The 19,048-nt window shown below is 39.6% G+C and overlaps 1 protein-coding gene across 2 annotated transcripts in view; it reads left to right on the forward strand.

Annotated features, from left to right (window-relative positions):
* The first annotated feature begins 271 nt into the window (after positions 1-271).
* Positions 272-19,048, forward strand: part of Tmem18 (transmembrane protein 18) — a 118,527-nt gene continuing 99,750 nt past the window's right edge. Inside the window, exon 1 of one of the 2 annotated variants that reach the window (XM_076213787.1) lies at positions 272-425. In XM_076213787.1, coding sequence (XP_076069902.1) covers positions 351-425 — 75 coding nt within the window. In that variant the 5' untranslated portion in view covers positions 272-350. The remainder of the gene's footprint in view (positions 426-19,048) is intronic. The other variant, XM_076213786.1, reaches the window with a different exon arrangement.

Here is a 19,048-nt window from a genome sequence, read left to right on the forward strand (position 1 = left end):
AAATGAGTGATTCTTAACAATTTCCACTGTTCACACTTTTTAATTCTCAAGCAGCCACGTGGGGACTATTTGGTATGTTGATATTTGGATTATTGTATCACTAGAATTTATGAGATCTTGTTTCAACTTGTCGTATTTTCAGTATACTGAATTGATGTCTATGCAATACTAACGAAGATATAGAAAAATATTAATTAACTCTAGATTTGTTTGTTGATCAAATGTCATTGCATATTGCTTTCAATTTTTCTTTTTCGTAACCGAAGTTTGGGCATCCTCTCTACTCTCACCCTCATCCGCTCCCACTGTTATGATTCGTGGCAGTAGAAAGACTAGAGCAGTAGTCAGAAATGGATCGGGATTCACTTGGGGGCGAATTTATTAGAACCGACCAAATTACTGATCTTTGGTCATATCTTCAGACAGTAAGTAATGAAATTGGCAAATTAAGACGCCAAATTTCGTACTGACAATGTATAACTTGTGTTATAATAATAATCTTGTGCATTTAAACAGTTAAGATCTAAGAACGTAAGTTGTAGGAGTAGCCAGTAGGTAACCTGAACTGATTATGCCTACTCGGCTACTGACAGGACTGATAACGTTATGAAGTGACAATTTATAGCCATGATTATGTTATCATATTAGATAGACTTCAGTTGTTAATCATCAATAATACTGAGAAATATATCTGTTAGTTCACATTTGGCTCCAGACTGGTGCCATTTATTTATAGTTTGAGATGGGTTAAATTTGTGTTTTGTTCCATAATAACATTGATCATGGATTAGTGTAAAGTCTGATATATTTATGTATATTAAAGGTGGCATTGAGTTCACTGTTTATTATCTTATATAAGTTTGTTGCATATGTTTATTTTCTAGAGAGTAAGAGCAGTTGGTTGTATTCCAGTATCATCATGCAAACACATTTTTCACTTCTTTCCTCTATGCACTTGAAAGATCTATTTTGGTAAATTAGATTATATTTTGTAAATATAGCATTAGATAATATATTGTACGTAATATGTTTTTATTGGCAGAAATCAGTAACAAAATGTTGCCAAAAACAATATATAGGTACGCGCGACTCCACGCGTGGCGCCACTGTCGACCATGTACTGTTTACATCGCCATTTTTTGTGGCCCACTAGCTTTTGTTTAGGTTGGTTTGAATGCTTGCCGCGTTCAGTGCATGCGCAAGATATTCAAATTACCTTGTTGTTTTGCAAGTGTATGCCCAATTCTTGAAATAGAAACAATTTTTCAGCGATTTAAACAGAAATTTGGTTATCAAACTTGGCACCATAGTTTTCCAAGTAAAAATATTAAGGTAAAGCATCAATAAGATTATTTTAATTTACATAAACATGTTTATCAACCTATTTTCTCCCGGAAATGAGAAGCTTAAGATCGTTGATCACTTGATGTTTGAGCTTAGGGTCATCACATGTAGGCATATAGTCACGTGGGAAACCATGCGCGGCGCCCTATCGCCATCTTTTGCGCCCCATTGGTTTTTTTTTTTTTTTTTTTTTTTTTTTTTTTTTGCTTAGTTTGAATGCTTGGAGCGTTCAGCACATTCGCAGGGTATTAAAATTATCTTGTTGTTAAACAAGTTTATGCCCAGTTCTTCAAAACTTTACTAATTCTTGCCGATTTCAACGCAATTTTTTATATTAGCCTTAGCAAATAAGTTTTCCGAGTAAAAGTGTAAAGGCAAGAAACTAAATCATATAATATTTAATGTAATAATGTTGTTTATTAGCCTCTATTCTACTGGATATGAGCAACTTTTAAATCGTTAGTAATAGCGCAGTTGTGCAATCTAAGTTTCTTGAAGCTTAGATGCCTATTCGACATATCGTTGCCATGGCAACGTGAGAGGTATCAGTAAGAACGGTGTAAGAGGAAAGTCCTGCATTGTTTTTGACATGCTCAGGATATTTTTGGACCCATAAAACCTCTATATGCCAAGTTGCATGTCAGTTGGGCCAGCGGTTTGGATTTTATTGATTATTTCTAAATTGACAACAGTTGCCATGGCAACGTGATAGGTGTTAGTAGGAATGTGTATCAGAAGAAGGTCCTGCAATGTTATTGACATGCTCAGGTGTTTTATTGACCCATAAAACCCAAATATACCAAGTTGCATGTCAGTTGGGCCAGGGGTTTGGATTTTAGTTATGATAATCTGAAAATTGACAACTTCATGGTTGCCATGAAAAGGCAAATATGGTATGATGGAGATGTCTTGCATTGTTTTTGACATACTCATGTGATTTGTTGATCCTTAAAACCCAAGTATTCCGAATTTTAATAAAATTGGACCAGTGGTTTAGAGTTAATGTGTATTTCTTTACCGAAATCTATACAAATGACCACCCTTAATTCTAACATTTTGCTATGGTGAAGTCCAGCCAAAAATTTGGGCTAAAAAAATAATAAAAAAAATAGTATCTCACTTATTTTTTTAGCTATTTAAAAAATTTAAAAAGAATTTTGTTTCTAATAAAATTGCCTTTCATATGCAACAATAATTTAAGAGTTAAAAAAAATGAAAATTTTGTGCCCGTACCTACAATATAAAGGATTACAAAGGCAGAGCATGCCGACAGGAGACCTTGTGGTCCATATCTAGGTTGGATGCAAAAAATATATGATAAGGTCAATTTATAGTTTCACCCAATTAACAATTTTCGTATGTGGCTTATGTGTTTCTGGTGAGATATGTTGTGTATAGATTGATGGTGTACATTATTTCCATAGCTTCTTGTTGATTTTACACCTGTTTTGCAATGCGCATTACTCAATTTCATGCTCCCCACCCAAAAACCCCGATTTCCCACAGGTCCCCCAAGATCGTTGGGGAGGAAAGGTAGGCATAACTTTATATATTAATTTCTTGAAAACTACGCATTTGCGACGGAAATGATGTACACCATCAATCTATACACAACATATCTCACCAGAAACACATAAACCACATACGAAAATCATTGGTTGGGTGAAACTATAAATTGTCCATAATGATAAATGAATAAATAAATTAATTAATGAATAAATAAATAAGAACCATAATAATCTAAATAATAATGAATAAAATGCATAAATGCATTGGTATAGTTAATTAATAAACAAACAGGTAAAAATAAATAATAATAAATTGACATATAACTAATAATAAATGAGAATCAAGCAAATAATAATGAACAAAGACAAATGATAACAAAACAAATAACATCAAATAAAGGATTGTTATTTCAGCATCTTGTTTAGGTGCTTATCTAAATGATTCTTAAAACTTCGAACTGAACTACATTGCACTGCCTCTGCAGGAAGTTTATTCCATTCATTAACTACATGGTTGGCGAAGTTGTTTCTACCCACTTCCAAATTAAATCTATTTCCTGACAGTTTGAGACCATTGTTTCTTGTTTGATTCTCACTTGGTGTGAAAATTTTGTCACTTTTTGATGTCAATTTCCTTTAGAATCTTAAAGACCTGTATCAAATCACCTCTAAGTCTACACTTTTTTAAGGAAAACAGATTCATATATATTAGTTGATTTTCATATGATTTATTTTTGATATTTGGAATCAGTTTTGTGGCTCACCGTTGTACTTTTTCCAATCAGTCAATGTCTTTAATGAGATTTGGTGACCATACGGAAACAGCATATTCCAAATGTGGATGAACTAATGAACGGAGTTGGGATGGGGGCTGCTTGAGACACCATCTTTGTTTTGATAGATTCGGTGTTGGAAGAAATTAATGTATGAGAAATTAATCTGTTCTAACCTGCATTTAGTAATGCGACGCCTGTAATTCTGTAGGTCATCAGGGTTATTGTCATCGTCAGGGATGTTGAGAGCCTTTTTTTGGTATTTGATTGGACTGGGGGGGGGTGTACAGAAGTTGCATATCTTTAAGAAATGCATGAATCACAGCACTGTAGCATTGTGTTAAAAATATGTACCATGCAAGGTAATGATGGCAATACTGAGGGTGTATACTAGGCCTTAGTACCCATTCCAATTTGCTTTTAGTGTGACTGGACAGACAACTTGGTATCTCGATCCTATGATGCAGCTTCATTTAGTAGTGTATTTGCTTTTAACAACTTTTCTGTAGTTACTGATATCTGTCAAGAAAAACATATATTACATTGGTATATTATAATTCACAAAATTTATATTTAATTTTCTTACGCTATATTGCATAGCACTTCCGGATTTTTTTTTATTTTTTTTATTTTGACGCAGCCCAAAGGGATTTCTCCCAGTCTTCTCCTTTTATGCATAGGGTGACGGAGAGGGGGGGGTTGCCGATTTAATGAAGCGGCCTTGCTGTGGATGTGCTGTGTCTTGCGACACTGCTTCTGACCCAGGGCAGTGGACAAGGTGCAGGGATGACCTGTCATCCAGGAGGTGCTAAGATAAGAGGGAGGGTGGAGGGGGTGTGGAGTGTATTTAGGGATGGAATGGGTGGGAATGATTTTATGCCTTTTCCTTTTTGGCTACCTCCCTTGTAAGGGGGAAAAAAGCCTTGGTATATGTATGTATGTATGTATGATGGAATGGTTATGGTAGGTTACGTTAAAAGCTATTGGACAATGTAAGTTTCATGTTAGATATCTGTGCTTGCATGATTCTGGAATTTTACCAGGTTATTGAAGACCTGCATTGCATTATTTTTGGTATCTACAAAGTCGACAGTCAAACCATCCAACCACAATAACATACTATGGTTAAGGTGCTATGTCATGCAAAAAATCACTTGTGTAAACCAAATTGCATAGCCATAGCACTTTGAATTTGAAAAGGATGTTGGATGATGCTTAGTTGTGATTGGCTGGGTTCACAGGAAACTTAATGCAGTTGGCTATGAATGAATTTGTTTCCTGTCATGTGATGAAGTCGTAATGTGATTGGCTGGGTTCACAGGAAACTTGATGAATTTGGCTATGAATGAATTTGTTTCCTGTCATGTGATGAAGTCATGTAATGTGATTGGCTGGCACACAGCAACACCAACAGTGTTTCTAATGAGGCAGCAACCCCCCCTGTGTGGCACACACACACAAACACATCACAAACAAGAAACATGATTACACACACAAACATCTACATACACTTTCCTACTGAAATTAATTTAATTTCTAACTTTCTCTCCTACTGCATGTTCTCAATTCAGATTACCTATCACTAAAAATCTTATCTTTATGACTGTCCCTACAACTTAACCTCCAACCCCTTTCCTAACTTTTGCTGGTTAAGATTTTGGTTAGATAAACAACCCAAAAAGAATCCCTCACAAAATACATGGGCCTACTTGTCCAAGCCTAAACCTCCTAAACCTAAAACACTTATTGGCAATAGCCACTTTTTCACAACACTGTCCTTCATTTTCTAACGGACTGTTCTTCACCTCCTACAAAATCTTGGCAATAGCCACTTTTTCACAACAGTATCCTTCATTTTCTAACGGACTGTTCTTCACCTCCCACAAAATCCGATCCTGCAAAAGCTATTGGGCTTTTCTAGACAGTCCATATCAATATCCAGTTTTTATTTTTCAATGAATATGTAAGGTCATCATCACTTCTAACCTTTTTTTTTATTTTCATTTGAATATCTTCATTTTAGTTTGTGATATTGATATAGATGAAAATATTTAGAGTTGCTTGAATTATAGGAATAACTTAGTGAAAATCAATCAATCCATTGCCCCAAATGTCTTGCAAATAATTATTTTGCTATTCTGAAGGTACTATATTGTCTGTATTGTGACTAGATCTAAGATTTAAGGAGCTAATATTGTGGATGAATTGTGAATTATGGGCATTTGAATTCTGCATTTGAGATTTTGTTGATAGATGGGATCCCCATAAAAAAGGCAAGTTTCTTAATCTCCCATGTATTTAAAGTAAAGCTAGAAGACCCATGGCTTCTAAGTAATCAGTAGTGGCCACTGGCTCAGCCCACAGATTTCTCAGATAAGAGTGTTTGTGCTGTTGTCTAGATAGGGTGAGAGTGGAGCACTGTAAGATAGTGTTCATTTTTTTTTTTTTTTTTTTTTTTTTTTTGTGATGGTTGCATCTGGGGTAGTTGGAGTCTGGAATGACCACTGACAAGTACCTGCATGTAGTGGTCCAGCAAAATGGAAATAAAATTTGCCCATTATTTAATTAAAATGTGTTAAAAAAAAATGTCAGGAGGTTCAGCCTTGAAATACTTAGTCTGGATTGGGCCCAAGAACTCTCAATCAACTTAACTGTAATTCATACACCTTTCCACACATGGAGACCTGACAACTGGTGAATACACCCCTCCTACCATGTTCACCCAGTGACAGAAACCATCCTACATCAATACAACATAGACATCAGTCCAGAGTTTCTTCCTGGAGGCATCTATGGGAGGGCTTGAGGACTATTGCTAGTCACTGCGGGGGATGCAAGTTTTCCAGTTAGTGAAATTTGTGGCAATGGTTATTATTATTATACGAGTTTGCAGTCAGGTATTGTGGTTACTGCTTTTGTCTTTTTGGAGGGTAGTAACCAGAATACAATTGTGCTCGTGTAGTTTTACTTGTCCTATGAGTGATTTCTCAGTTGGGTTGTGTAGGGAATTCTGGTAAAGTATGTGTTTTTTGGGTTTGTTTTAGAGTACATATTTCGTGATCCAAGTATGTTTGTGTTTACATACTGTCACGTGACCACCTCTAACCTTAAAGCAATCAGTTAGTAAATAAAGGATCTAGGAGGACAACAACAGATCTTGCCTCATCCCTTAAAGGTGGAGTGACAATAAACGGATATCTATTTCACTTCCTTCTTCACACTTCTTTCTGTAAATATATCTTATCCCCTTTCAGTTAGGAAAAATTATCATCCCACATTAATTATCATCATACATGGAGGACACAAAAAGATAGTAGGTAATTTTCTCTATACCTATATTGAATAAGCCTAACAGTACAGAACTAAATGCATACATTTATTATTTAACTCATACACACTCAATACATATGAGGTAGGTATTTCAGCATCTCATCTCTCCACTTATTGTAAATATAATCAAAGACACAAATCATTAAGTCCTACTCATCTATAAATTCCACAATCCTGTTCATACTTATATAACATTCAACAGGCTTCTCTGCTCCTACAAACGCTGAGGAAAATTGGATCCTAGTTAATCACTTTAATTCACCTTAATCCTTACAAGACATACAATCGTAACTCACCAGTAATTATTGCTACTCTCCCTCTGTGTATTTCACCATTATTTATCCTCCTTAATTCTCCTGATTCTTATTTTCCCTACCATTTTATACCCACGAAAGGACTTGCACGTCCGCCTTGCTTTATACACAGAAAGAGAGAGACCTGAACAATGCTTCCCTTGTTTTAGCGTTTGAGTTGGCACCATGGATCCAATACTCTTGGCATCATCCTAACGATACATTCAATATCGTAAAATACACACCGTACATGGATCATACATCAAAAGCAATTACAATAAGTATTTCTATAAATCCTTACGTAACTAGAGCACCGTGGATCTCAAAAGTATAAACGTATCTCTAGACATATTTTATCCAAAACACTTTAATATCAGACCGTGAATTCGCGTCTGTATGTAAACACTAGCTGGCTAGGCACTACTCCTGGTCCGAGAGCATCGCAAAAATAGAGAATGTAATTAGCACCAGGGGGTGACTATGGTAACACCCTCCCCCTTTAAGACATGAGGCGATCCTTGGATTGACTCATGTTGGAGAAGGAAGACGGGACAGAGTATCCGCCAGGATATTATCCGCTCCCTTGACATGCCGGATAATTAGACCATAATCTTGGAGCATCAAACGCCATCGAATCAACCGTTGGTTATCATTCTTCATCTTATGTAAAAATACCAGGGGGTTATGATCAGTAAACACCGAAACAGGATATCCGGACCCTCTCAAGTATATGTCAAAATGACAAACTAAGGATCAAGGCTAAAGTCTCCTTCTCAACTGTACTGTAGTTTCTCTGATAAGGGAGGAATTTCTTTGAAAAGTAGCATATCGGGTGGTCGATATCCTCTTTCTCCTGAACTAAAATTCCCCCTACACCAACGTTGCTCGCATCCACATACAATTTGAACGGTCTCTCAAAATCAGGAGTGACAAGTATAGGGTCACTCATTAACATCCTCTTTATAGTTGTGAAAGCCTCCTCACAATGTGTATCCCACACAAACTTGGTACCCTTTGACAACAGCCTAGTCAATGGTAAAGCTACTGTGGACAAATTCCTACAGAACCTCCTATAGTAACCGCTCATGCCTAAGAATTGTAACAACTCTCTACGGTTCTTAGGAGCGGGACAATCGTTGATACTCTTCACCTTGGCATCAACGGGTTGTATTTCACCCTGGCCTACCATGTATCCTAAGTATTCAACCTTTGCCTTTGCAAAATCACTCTTAGCTAAGTTCACTGTCAAGTTGGCATCATTCAGTCTCTGGAAGACATTTGAAATTTGCTCTACATGGTCTTTCCAAGTTTCAGAATATATGACGATATCGTCGATATAGACTGCACACCCAGTCACTCCTGCCAACACCTTGTTAATCAATCTTTGGAACGTGCTCCCACTGTTCCTCATCCCAAATGGCATCACCCGGTACTGATACAAGCCATCCATTGTTGCGAAGGCAGAGATTTCTCTGGCCCTCTCCGTCAAACCTATTTGCCAGTACCCTTTCAACATATCTAGCTTACTGACAAACTTCGCCTTTCCCACACAATCGATACAGTCATCCAACCTTGGTATCGGGTAAGAATCACTCTTAGTCACTTGGTTCACTTTCCGAAAGTCTGTGCAGAACCTGTATGAATCACTACCTGCCTTCTGCACTAACACACACGGGGAACTCCACGCACTGTTACTTTCCTGGATTAATCCATTTTCCAACATATACTGGACCTCCTTTTTCATAATTTCCCTTTTCTTTGGATTCACTCGGTATGGGTGTTGCTTTATCGGCCTGGCATCACCTACATCGACATCATGTTCCACCACAGTACATCTTCTTGGAGTATCCGAAAATAAGATTCCACACTTATGTATCTCATGGATGATATCCCTCCTTTCACTGCTCAGATGATTCAGCTTAGCTTCTAGGTTCTCTAACACCATCAAGTTCTCCAAGTTCTTCTCCTCGCACCTGCTGAATTTCTCCTCCTCTCCATCATCCATTTCTTGTTCTGCATTCACCACGCCGCAACTCAACTCAGTCATCTCCTCGGGTACTTCCGTCTTCTCCTCCCTTCCATGATATGGTTTGATCATGTTCACATGGCACAACTGGTTCTTCTTCTGCCTACCAGGAGTGTTGACTATGTAGTTCAGCTCTCCTACCTTCTTCTCAACTGTCCATGGACCACAATATCTTGCCTTCAAGGGATCCCCTTGGATAGGTAATAACACCAAAACTCTGTCACCTGGTTTGAATTTTCTCACTCTCGCCTTCTTGTCATACCACTTCTTCATCTCCTGTTGTGCATTTTTCAGATTCTCTGCGACCAGTTCCCTCGCCTTCATCAATCTACTCTTGAATTCTGATACATATGTTAACAAATGTGGGTCATCACTCTTGCCGAGCCACTTCTCCTTCATCATGCTCAAAGGACCTCTCACATCGTGGCCGTACACTAGTTCGAATGGACTGAATCCAGTCGATTCCTGTACTGCATCTCTGACCGCAAATAAAGCTAGTGGGACTCCCTCATCCCAATCTATACCAAGATCCTCACAGTATACTCTCAGAATGTTCTTAAGAGTTTGGTGGAATCTCTCCAAGCTACCTTGTGATTGTGGATGGTATGCACTTGCTAACTTCTGTTCAATATGCAAGCCCTTCAATATCTTCCTGAACATGCCGGAAGTGAAGTTACTTCCTCTGTCGGATTGTATCACCTCTGGGAGTCCTACCCAAGAGAAATATTTCACCAACTCTCTCACTATACTCTTGGCATGAATACTCCTTAGTGGAATAGCTTCTGGGAATCTCGTGGCTACACACATTATTGTCAGTAAATAGGAGTTTCCTCTCCTAGTTCTCGGTAAAGGTCCAACGCAGTCTATTACGATTTTGCTGAACGGCTTGCAAAATGCTGGTATGGGCTGCAATGGTGCTCGTGGGATTACTTGATTCGGTTTACCCACTCTCTGGCACACGTCGCAAGTTTTACAGAACTCCGCAACATCTCTCTTCAGATTTGGCCAATAGAAATGAGTCAAAAGTTTCCCTGCTGTTTTCCTCACTCCTAGATGTCCTGCCAAACTAGACTCATGAGACAAGGCTATCAATGTATGCCTATACTTCTTCGGTACCACTATCTGCCTTTTCATTTCCCAATGTTCTGTTGCGGGTACACTCGCAGGTCTCCACTTCCTCATCAATACATGGTCGTGAAGATAGAATCCAGTAGAACTATCATCAGACACGCCATTTCTATTTGCTTCTCCAAAGCATTCCTTCAAAGTAGGATCATTGCACTGGGCCTTGATAAGTTCCTTCCTGCCAACATTGAAATCAGGGGATATCTCTAATTTCATCTCCACACTTTCATCTTTCACAGGCTTATGTCCCCTTTCCTCATCGAATATATCACCTAAACCCATATCCTCATCGTTAGTTTCCTTATTCCTCATCATGGCTCTGGTCACTACACAAGCTGGGTAAATTCTTTGGATACTTCCCTCATCCGCACTCTCCTCACTTGCATTTACTTCACCTCCGCTCAGAGATTTCCTACTCCCTGCAACTGGAGTTCCTTCTCCATTTCCACAGTCACTTTGGACCTTCTTCCGAATTCCAATATCTAAGACATCTCCTTCACCTTGCACGTCGACATTCCCATCCTTCACATTCCCGAGGGGTTTAGCAATCATTATTGGCTCTGGGACCACCTTATCTCCGGCTAAATCATTGCCTAAAAGCATATCCACGCCATTTATAGGGAGTTCTTCACGGACTCCTACTTTCACCTTGCCACTAACATATCCTGTGTCTATTTCTACATAATGCAATGGGGTATTCGTTCCTGCAACCACACCTCTTATTCTAGCCTCTTCACCAGTATATGAACTTTCGGTCCAATCCAATGTCTCTCGGAGGACTAGACTCAGATATCCCTTAGGATTTTTATTTGCTTCTTTGGTCCTCCAGGTAATGATATCGTTCCTTCTGTTATGAACGGTTGGAAACTATCCACAATTTTCTCCTTCCTCTTAGGTTCTACATCCAAGCTCACTTGTGGTTTCCTCCATGCCACAGTCAATCCAGCAGATTTGGGCACTTTCCTACACTGATACTGCACATGACCACTCTCTCCACATCCGTAACATTTCACATGTGACCTTTCCTGCCTGTTCACATAACCGTTAAAATTCTGCTGCCTCATAGGGTTATACTGGGGTGGGTTCCTAGGTTTACTTCTCTCTTGATACTGCGGAACATAATGGGATTGTGATCTCTGGGGGTTGTAATGGTCCTGCCTATAATCAAAGTGGTCTACTCTTTGGTCATTCCTTCCATAAGCATATCCCACATTCCTTATTCCAACTGGCTTGTGGCTCACTTGCCCTGTACACATCTTCCGCATAACAGTCAATTCATCCGCTAACTGTGCTGCATCCGTTATATTCTTAATCCGACTCCTACAGATTTCATATCTGATATCGGGGTGTGCCATCTCTGTAAAGTGTTCCAACAACATCAACTGTTTCAGGTCCTCAAAGTCTTCTACTCTCTCCGATTTGCACCACCGTTCGAATCGCATGGTACTCTCCCTGGCCAACTCGCCATATGTCTGTCCATCTGTCTTCTTCATATTTCTGAGTTTCCTCCTATATACTTCAGGTGTCATCTCTCTTGTCTTGAGCACAGCCTCCTTCACTCTGTGGTATCGGACTGAATCATGTAATGATAAACCTGCAAAGGCCTCCCTCGCTTTACCCGTGAATTTCGCTTGAACCAACATCGCCCAAACCGCTCTCTCCCATTTTCTGATGGTGGCCAGTTTTTCGAACTGGATAAAGAAGTCTTCTGCCTCTCCTTCTATAAATTCGGGTAACTGACTGACCCTATCATCTCCTCCGCCTCCTGCATTTCTTCCTCCTTGTGCACCCAAGACTTCTATCTCTTTTAATCTTATTTTGTTTTCCATCTCTTTTAGTTTTAATTCCTTATCTGCTCGGATTTTCTCTATCTCAACTTGCACTCGCCAGTCACATTTATCCGACTCTACATTGCCATTTAACTGCCCTTCTTCTTTCTCTGACTCATTCCCATTAATTCCGCCAAGAACTTCCTTCCTGACCAAGGCTGTCATGATTTGTTTCTGTAAATCACCCTTGAGAGCATCTGACACAGTAATCTCATATACCTCCGCTAACTTGTGCAAGTCGTCTACCTTAAGATGGTACAAATTATGCATATCGGGATTTTTCACAAATTCGTGCACGGCTTTACTCATAACTATTTCATCTATTTCCACATTCTGTTCATGCACTTCCACTTCATCACTGTGGTCACTACCCACTTCTACTTGGTCGCTGTACGTAGCCATTGTATACATTATATTTCACTTTATATTTCACACTTTCACTCGAATAAAGTTTTCAACGTACCTCTGTCCTTGGGAGCTTACTCTGGGGGTTCCTACATGTGTAATTCTTACTTGCGACTGTGGCCGGTGTTCCTGTGTGGGAGAAGCACTGGTTGTGGCTTCCTTGTCTGGTTCTGGATCCTGGATGTACGGGCCCCCAACTGTCACGTGACCACCTCTAACCTTAAAGCAATCAGTTAGTAAATAAAGGATCTAGGAGGACAACAACAGATCTTGCCTCATCCCTTAAAGGTGGAGTGACAATAAACGGATATCTATTTCACTTCCTTCTTCACACTTCTTTCTGTAAATATATCTTATCCCCTTTCAGTTAGGAAAAATTATCATCCCACATTAATTATCATCATACATGGAGGACACAAAAAGATAGTAGGTAATTTTCTCTATACCTATATTGAATAAGCCTAACAGTACAGAACTAAATGCATACATTTATTATTTAACTCATACACTCTCAATACATATGAGGTAGGTATTTCAGCATCTCATCTCTCCACTTATTGTAAATATAATCAAAGACACAAATCATTAAGTCCTACTCATCTATAAATTCCACAATCCTGTTCATACTTATATAACATTCAACAAGCCTCTCTGCTCCTACAAACGCTGAGGAAAATTGGATCCTAGTTAATCACTTTAATTCACCTTAATCCTTATAAGACATACAATCGTAACTCACCAGTAATTATTGCTACTCTCCCTCTGTGTATTTCACCATTATTTATCCTCCTTAATTCTCCTGATTCTTATTTTCCCTACCATTTTATACCCACGAAAGGACTTGCACGTCCGCCTTGCTTTATACACAGAAAGAGAGAGACCTGAACAATGCTTCCCTTGTTTTAGCGTTTGAGTTGGCACCATGGTTCCAATACTCTTGGCATCATCCTAACGATACATTCAATATCGTAAAATACACACCGTACATGGATCATACATCAAAAGCAATTACAATATGTATTTCTATAAATCCTTACGTAACTAGAGCACCGTGGATCTCAAAAGTATAAACGTATCTCTAGACATATTTTATCCAAAACACTTTAATATCAGACCGTGAATTCGCGTCTGTATGTAAACACTAGCTGGCTAGGCACTACTACTGGTCCAAGAGCATCGCAAAAATAGAGAATGTAATTAGCACCAGGGGGTGACTATGGTAACAATACATATACCAAGGGCTTTTTCCCCCCTTACAAAAGAGATAGCCAAAGTTAAAAGACATAATTCCAATCCCACCCATTTCATCTCCACCCACTCCACTCCTGTTCACCAACCCTCCCTCCCCTCTTTTCTTGGCTCCTCCTGGATTACAGGTCATCCTTACATCAAGCCCATTCCCTAGGGTCAAAAGCAATGCGGCAAGACATAGCACATCCACAGCAAGGTTGCTTCATTTAATGGGTGACTCTCCCCTCTTCATCCCTTGCATCTAGCCCATTTCCCTGGGTCAGAAGCAATGCAGTAAGACAGCACATCTACAGCAAGGTTGCTTCATTTAATAAGTGACTCTCCCTCTTCGGCCCCTCATTGAGAAAAAGAGAAGACTTGGAGAAATACCTTTGGGTTGTGTCAAAATATCATTCACACATAACCACTCCCTAACCTCCCCCCATCCCCCACCCACTCCCTTCCATGGATCACAGCATCATCCATACATAACTATTCTCCACTCTTCCCTATCTTCTGTTTTCTCCCTTCCTCAACAAACATCCCCCTCTTTCTCAGTGCCCCTTTTACCCCATCCATCCATCTCATCCTTGGTCACCCCTCCTGTTCACTCCCCCCACCTCTGCCTTCCACACACTAATCTTTCTTTACTCATTCTTTCCATGTGTCCAAACTATCCCAATACTCTTTCATCAACCCATTTCCCAACTCCTTTTCCGTCCCCATTCCCCTTACCTCCTTGTTTCTCACTCTAACCAAGTAACACCCTACCATGCTTCTTAGACATTTCATCTCAAACACATTTAAACTCTTCCTCTCTTATGTTCCATGTTTCTGCTCCATAGAGTGCTGTCAGCACAATCACCCCTTCGTACACTCTCCTCTTAGCATCCAGTCCCAAATGTCTATTTCTCATTACACTTTTTAATCTCCCAAGGGATTTACTTGCTTCTCAATCCACAGTTTACCTCCACCTCCACTCCTTTTCCCACCACATGTGCCCCCAAGTATCTAAAGCTATCCACTTCCTGCAGTCTTTCCTTTAATACTCATTTCCAAATTGCTGCCATCCTCTCCCCATATACATCTTATTACCTTACATTTACCCACTTTTATCTTCAACTTCCTTCTTTTGCACACCTTCCCAGACTGTCACTAATTTCCTTAATCCCTCCTCTGATCCTGCTACAAGCGTATTGTCAGCAAACAACAACTGGCTTATCTCCCATTTTTCTCCATTTTCTTTAACCATCTCCAAACCCCTGCCCATTACCCTTGCATTTACCTCACACCACCAGATCCATGTACACATTGAACAGCCATGGCGACTTGATATCCCTGGTGAAGTCTCACCTTTACTTCAAACCACTTGCTCTCTCCATTTCTGATTCAACCACAGGCTGTACTTCTCTCGTAAAAATTTATGACTGCTCTTAACCATTTTCCTTCTACCCCATATATCTGCAAAACCTTCTACAGTGCCTTCCTGTCTACCTGGTCAAAATCCATAATCCAAAATCCAAAATCCAAAATCCAAAATCCAAATCCATAAAGGCCCAGAAAGCCCATGGCATAGGAGGAAAAGTGTTAGAATGGATTAGAGCTTGGATTAGTAACAGAAAACAGCGGGTCACCATAAATGGAATAAAATCTAGGTGGGGCAATGTTACTAGCGGGGTCCCCCAGGGCTCGGTTTTGGGTCCCTTATTGTTCATTATGTATATAAACGACTTAGACGATGGGTTAAATAGTGATGTTAGTAAGTTTGCGGACGACACTAAAATAGGACGCCTAATTAGGTCAGGAGAAGACGCCCAGATTCTGCAGGATGATCTTAATAAACTGTTAACATGGTCGGTGAAATGGCAAATGAACTTCAATATCTCTAAATGTAGCGTGTTAAACGTAGGGCTACACAACCCCGAAAATAGATACAACTTAGATGACACGTTTTTAGAAAAATCTGAGTGCGAGAGGGACTTGGGAGTTCTGGTGAGTCCGGACCTTAAAACCAGGAAGCAGTGCATTAGCGCCAGAAATAAAGCAAACAGAGCATTAGGCTTCATTGCTAGGACGGTAACAAATAGAAGTGCAGAGGTAATTATTAAACTCTATCTAGCGATAGTTAGACCCATCCTTGACTATGCGGTACAGTTTTGGTCCCCGTCCTACAAAATGGACATAAATTCACTAGAATCAGTACAGAGAAGAATGACCAAAATGATACAAGGACTCGGAAATTTGCCTTACGAAGAGAGGCTTAGGCACCTAAACTTACACTCTCTGGAAAGACGCAGAGTGCGGGGTGATCTAATAGAAGTGTTCAAGTGGATCAAAGGCTATAACAAGGGTGATGCAAACAAGGTCATCATAATAAAACAACAGGGCAGGACTCGCAGTAATGGGTATAAACTGGACAAATTTAGATTTAAGAAGGAAATAGGCAAGAATTGGTTTACAAATAGGGTGGTCGATGAATGGAATAAACTTAGTAACCACGTAGTAAGCGCTGAAACTATCAGTTGTTTTAAAAAACGATTAGACAACTTTATGGATGGGGACGACAGGTGGTGATGGATATGGAGCTGCCTAGTGTAGGCCTTATGGTCTTTTGCAGTCTCCTTTATTTCTTATGTTCTTATGTTACCCTTTGCTAAAACTTTCTCACATAAATTATGTATTTACCAAAATGTAATATACAGGAAGGGAGCAATGCTCCAATATCACATATCACACCTAGTGTTAGATTAATATATGGTTCCAACTAGGGCTATATCATCTAATTCTCTAAATGTTATTCCTGGATGATTCATGTATGGCTTGGGCTGTATCACCTAGACCTAGGGCCAACCATTTACATACATGACAAATGTGGCACACCAAAAACTTTTCCCCAGGAGGTGAAGCCTGGTCTTGCCTAAGAAAATAATGAAATAAATACAATATCTTCTTTGCTGATTTTTATATTTCAGTTTAACAGAAGAAGAATTTATCAGTTTCATGTATTTACCTAATTGTAGTATACAGGAAAGGAGCCATGCTCTTTAGGTCCTGTCTCCTGTTCTCTAATATTTTATACCTAGCCTCAGATTCATGTACAGTTACAACCTAATCTATATCCATGATTTCCAATTGTCATATTTAGATTTGAACTTGTGTATTGTTTGAGTTTGGCCTATGTCTCTTCCTAAGCTATTCCAAGTATTTATGTATCTATATGGAAAATGTATTTTTTCACATTCTTTAGACATGTGGTCTTTCATATTTTGCTCCCATGACCAAGCCCTCCCATCTTTGATCAGATGTCTTCTGACCTGAATACTGTAATATCACCTCCTCTTTGATCTTTTAAAGTTGGCAGACCCAATGCTTTTAGTTTTCCTCATATAGTTTATCTTCTTGGCTGGGGACCAGTTTGATTACTGGCCTTTCCATTCTCTTGATCTTACTTACTTCTGCTCCATAGAGTGCTGTCAGCACAATCGCCCCTTCTGTTGGGTCTATACTACTGATGTGTATTCCAGTTTTGGATAGATCAGGGTTTCAATTTTTTTTTTCATAATTTCTACCCACATAGTGTATATGTGTATTTACCTATTACAAGAAGGGGAGCATTGCTTGTGGTGTCCAGTCTTTGTATCTTGGCGTATCTAGTTTGCTCTTAAATTCATGTATGGTGTTTGCACACTTGTTTCGTCCAATTTGTTCCAGACATCCACTGCTGTAGGGAAAGCTGTTCTTTTTGAGGTCCCTTCTATAACTGTCCCTTTTAAGTTTTTCATGTCCCCATGTATTTCTCTTATTCCAATTTAGTAAGATTTCTCTATTAAGGACCTGTATGCCTCTCATGATTCTATAGATGGTCAATAGGTCACCTTTTACTCTTCTTTGTTCTAGAGTCTGTAATTCCAGCTTTGACTGTCTCTCTTCATATGACAGTTTTCAAAGTGTTGGGGCCATCTTCATAGTTGCTCTTTGGATTTTTTTCAATTTTCTTTGTTCTTTTTAGTACTGGGTGTCCACAGTGTCACATAGTGTGACTAAGTATTTTCTTCACCATTTCTTCATCCAAGTAGGTAAAGGCCACCTTTATTGATCTTAGGAAGTTGTAGGTTTCTCCAAAATTTTTATTTGTCTGTTTATCGGGTATTTTGGCTGCTTGTTATTGTGGCAAAGTAGCATGCAGTCGATACTTTAGGGTCTATATTGGGCACCCCTACGGACCAGAGCCACACATCATTTTGTCTATGATAGAAGAAATTCTGTTCATAGAGAAATGATGACACTTTTATACTACGACTGTCCCTCCGTTATGCTGTCCCCCAACCCCTTGTTGCTGTCCTGTACCATTTCTCTGAGTATTCTCTTTCTGATTGGGGGAATTCCCTGTGGTGGGGGAAAAGAATACTGCCACCAAGTTTCCCACTTGGATCGTAAGAGGCGAGAAGAAAGGGACGGGGAGAGGGACTAGGCATCCTTCACCCTGTAGCCCCAAGGGGCAATTTCCTAAAAAGCAAAGGAAAGGCATAAGGGGTGCTGGAGGGCCTCGGGCCAGCACCCTAAGGTTTGGGTCTTTTAATGTGCCTGGATGTGGTACAGATGAGAGTAAAAGGGAAGAGATAGGTAGTATGTTTGTGAGAAGAAAGTTGGATGTGTTGGCTTTGAGTGAAACTAAGTTGAAAGAGAAGGGTGAGTGTAAGTTTGGGAGTGTAAGTGGGAGGTTATCAGGAGTGAAGAGAGGGCGAGGGAGGGAAGGGGTGGCTATTCTAGTAAGTGAGGAGATAGGTAAAGGGGTAGTGGAGTGGAAGGAGGTTTCCTCAAGGATAATGTGGATGAAGGTGAAACTGGGAAAGGAGATGTGGGTCTTTGTAAGTGCATATGGGCCGGGCAGTGAGAAGAGCATGGAAGAAAGGGAGGCCTTTTGGATAGATTTAAATGAGTGCATAGAGGGTTTAGGAAGAAATGTCAATGTAATAGTACTGGGAGACCTTAATGCTAGGGTGGGAAATGGTCCAATCGATGGAGTGGTTGGGAAGTGTGGAATTCCAGGAAAGAATCGTAGTGGAGAGTTGATGGTGGAAATGTGTCTAGAAAGAGAGTTGATGATAGCAAATACAATGTTTCGGAAGAAAGTCAAGCATAAGTACACATGGGAGAGGGTGGTGGAGGGAAGGGTGGTAGATAG

Source organism: Oratosquilla oratoria, chromosome 32 (assembly GCF_046742065.1).
Source record: "Oratosquilla oratoria isolate Oo_2021 chromosome 32, ASM4674206v1, whole genome shotgun sequence".
NCBI lineage: Eukaryota > Metazoa > Arthropoda > Malacostraca > Stomatopoda > Squillidae > Oratosquilla > Oratosquilla oratoria.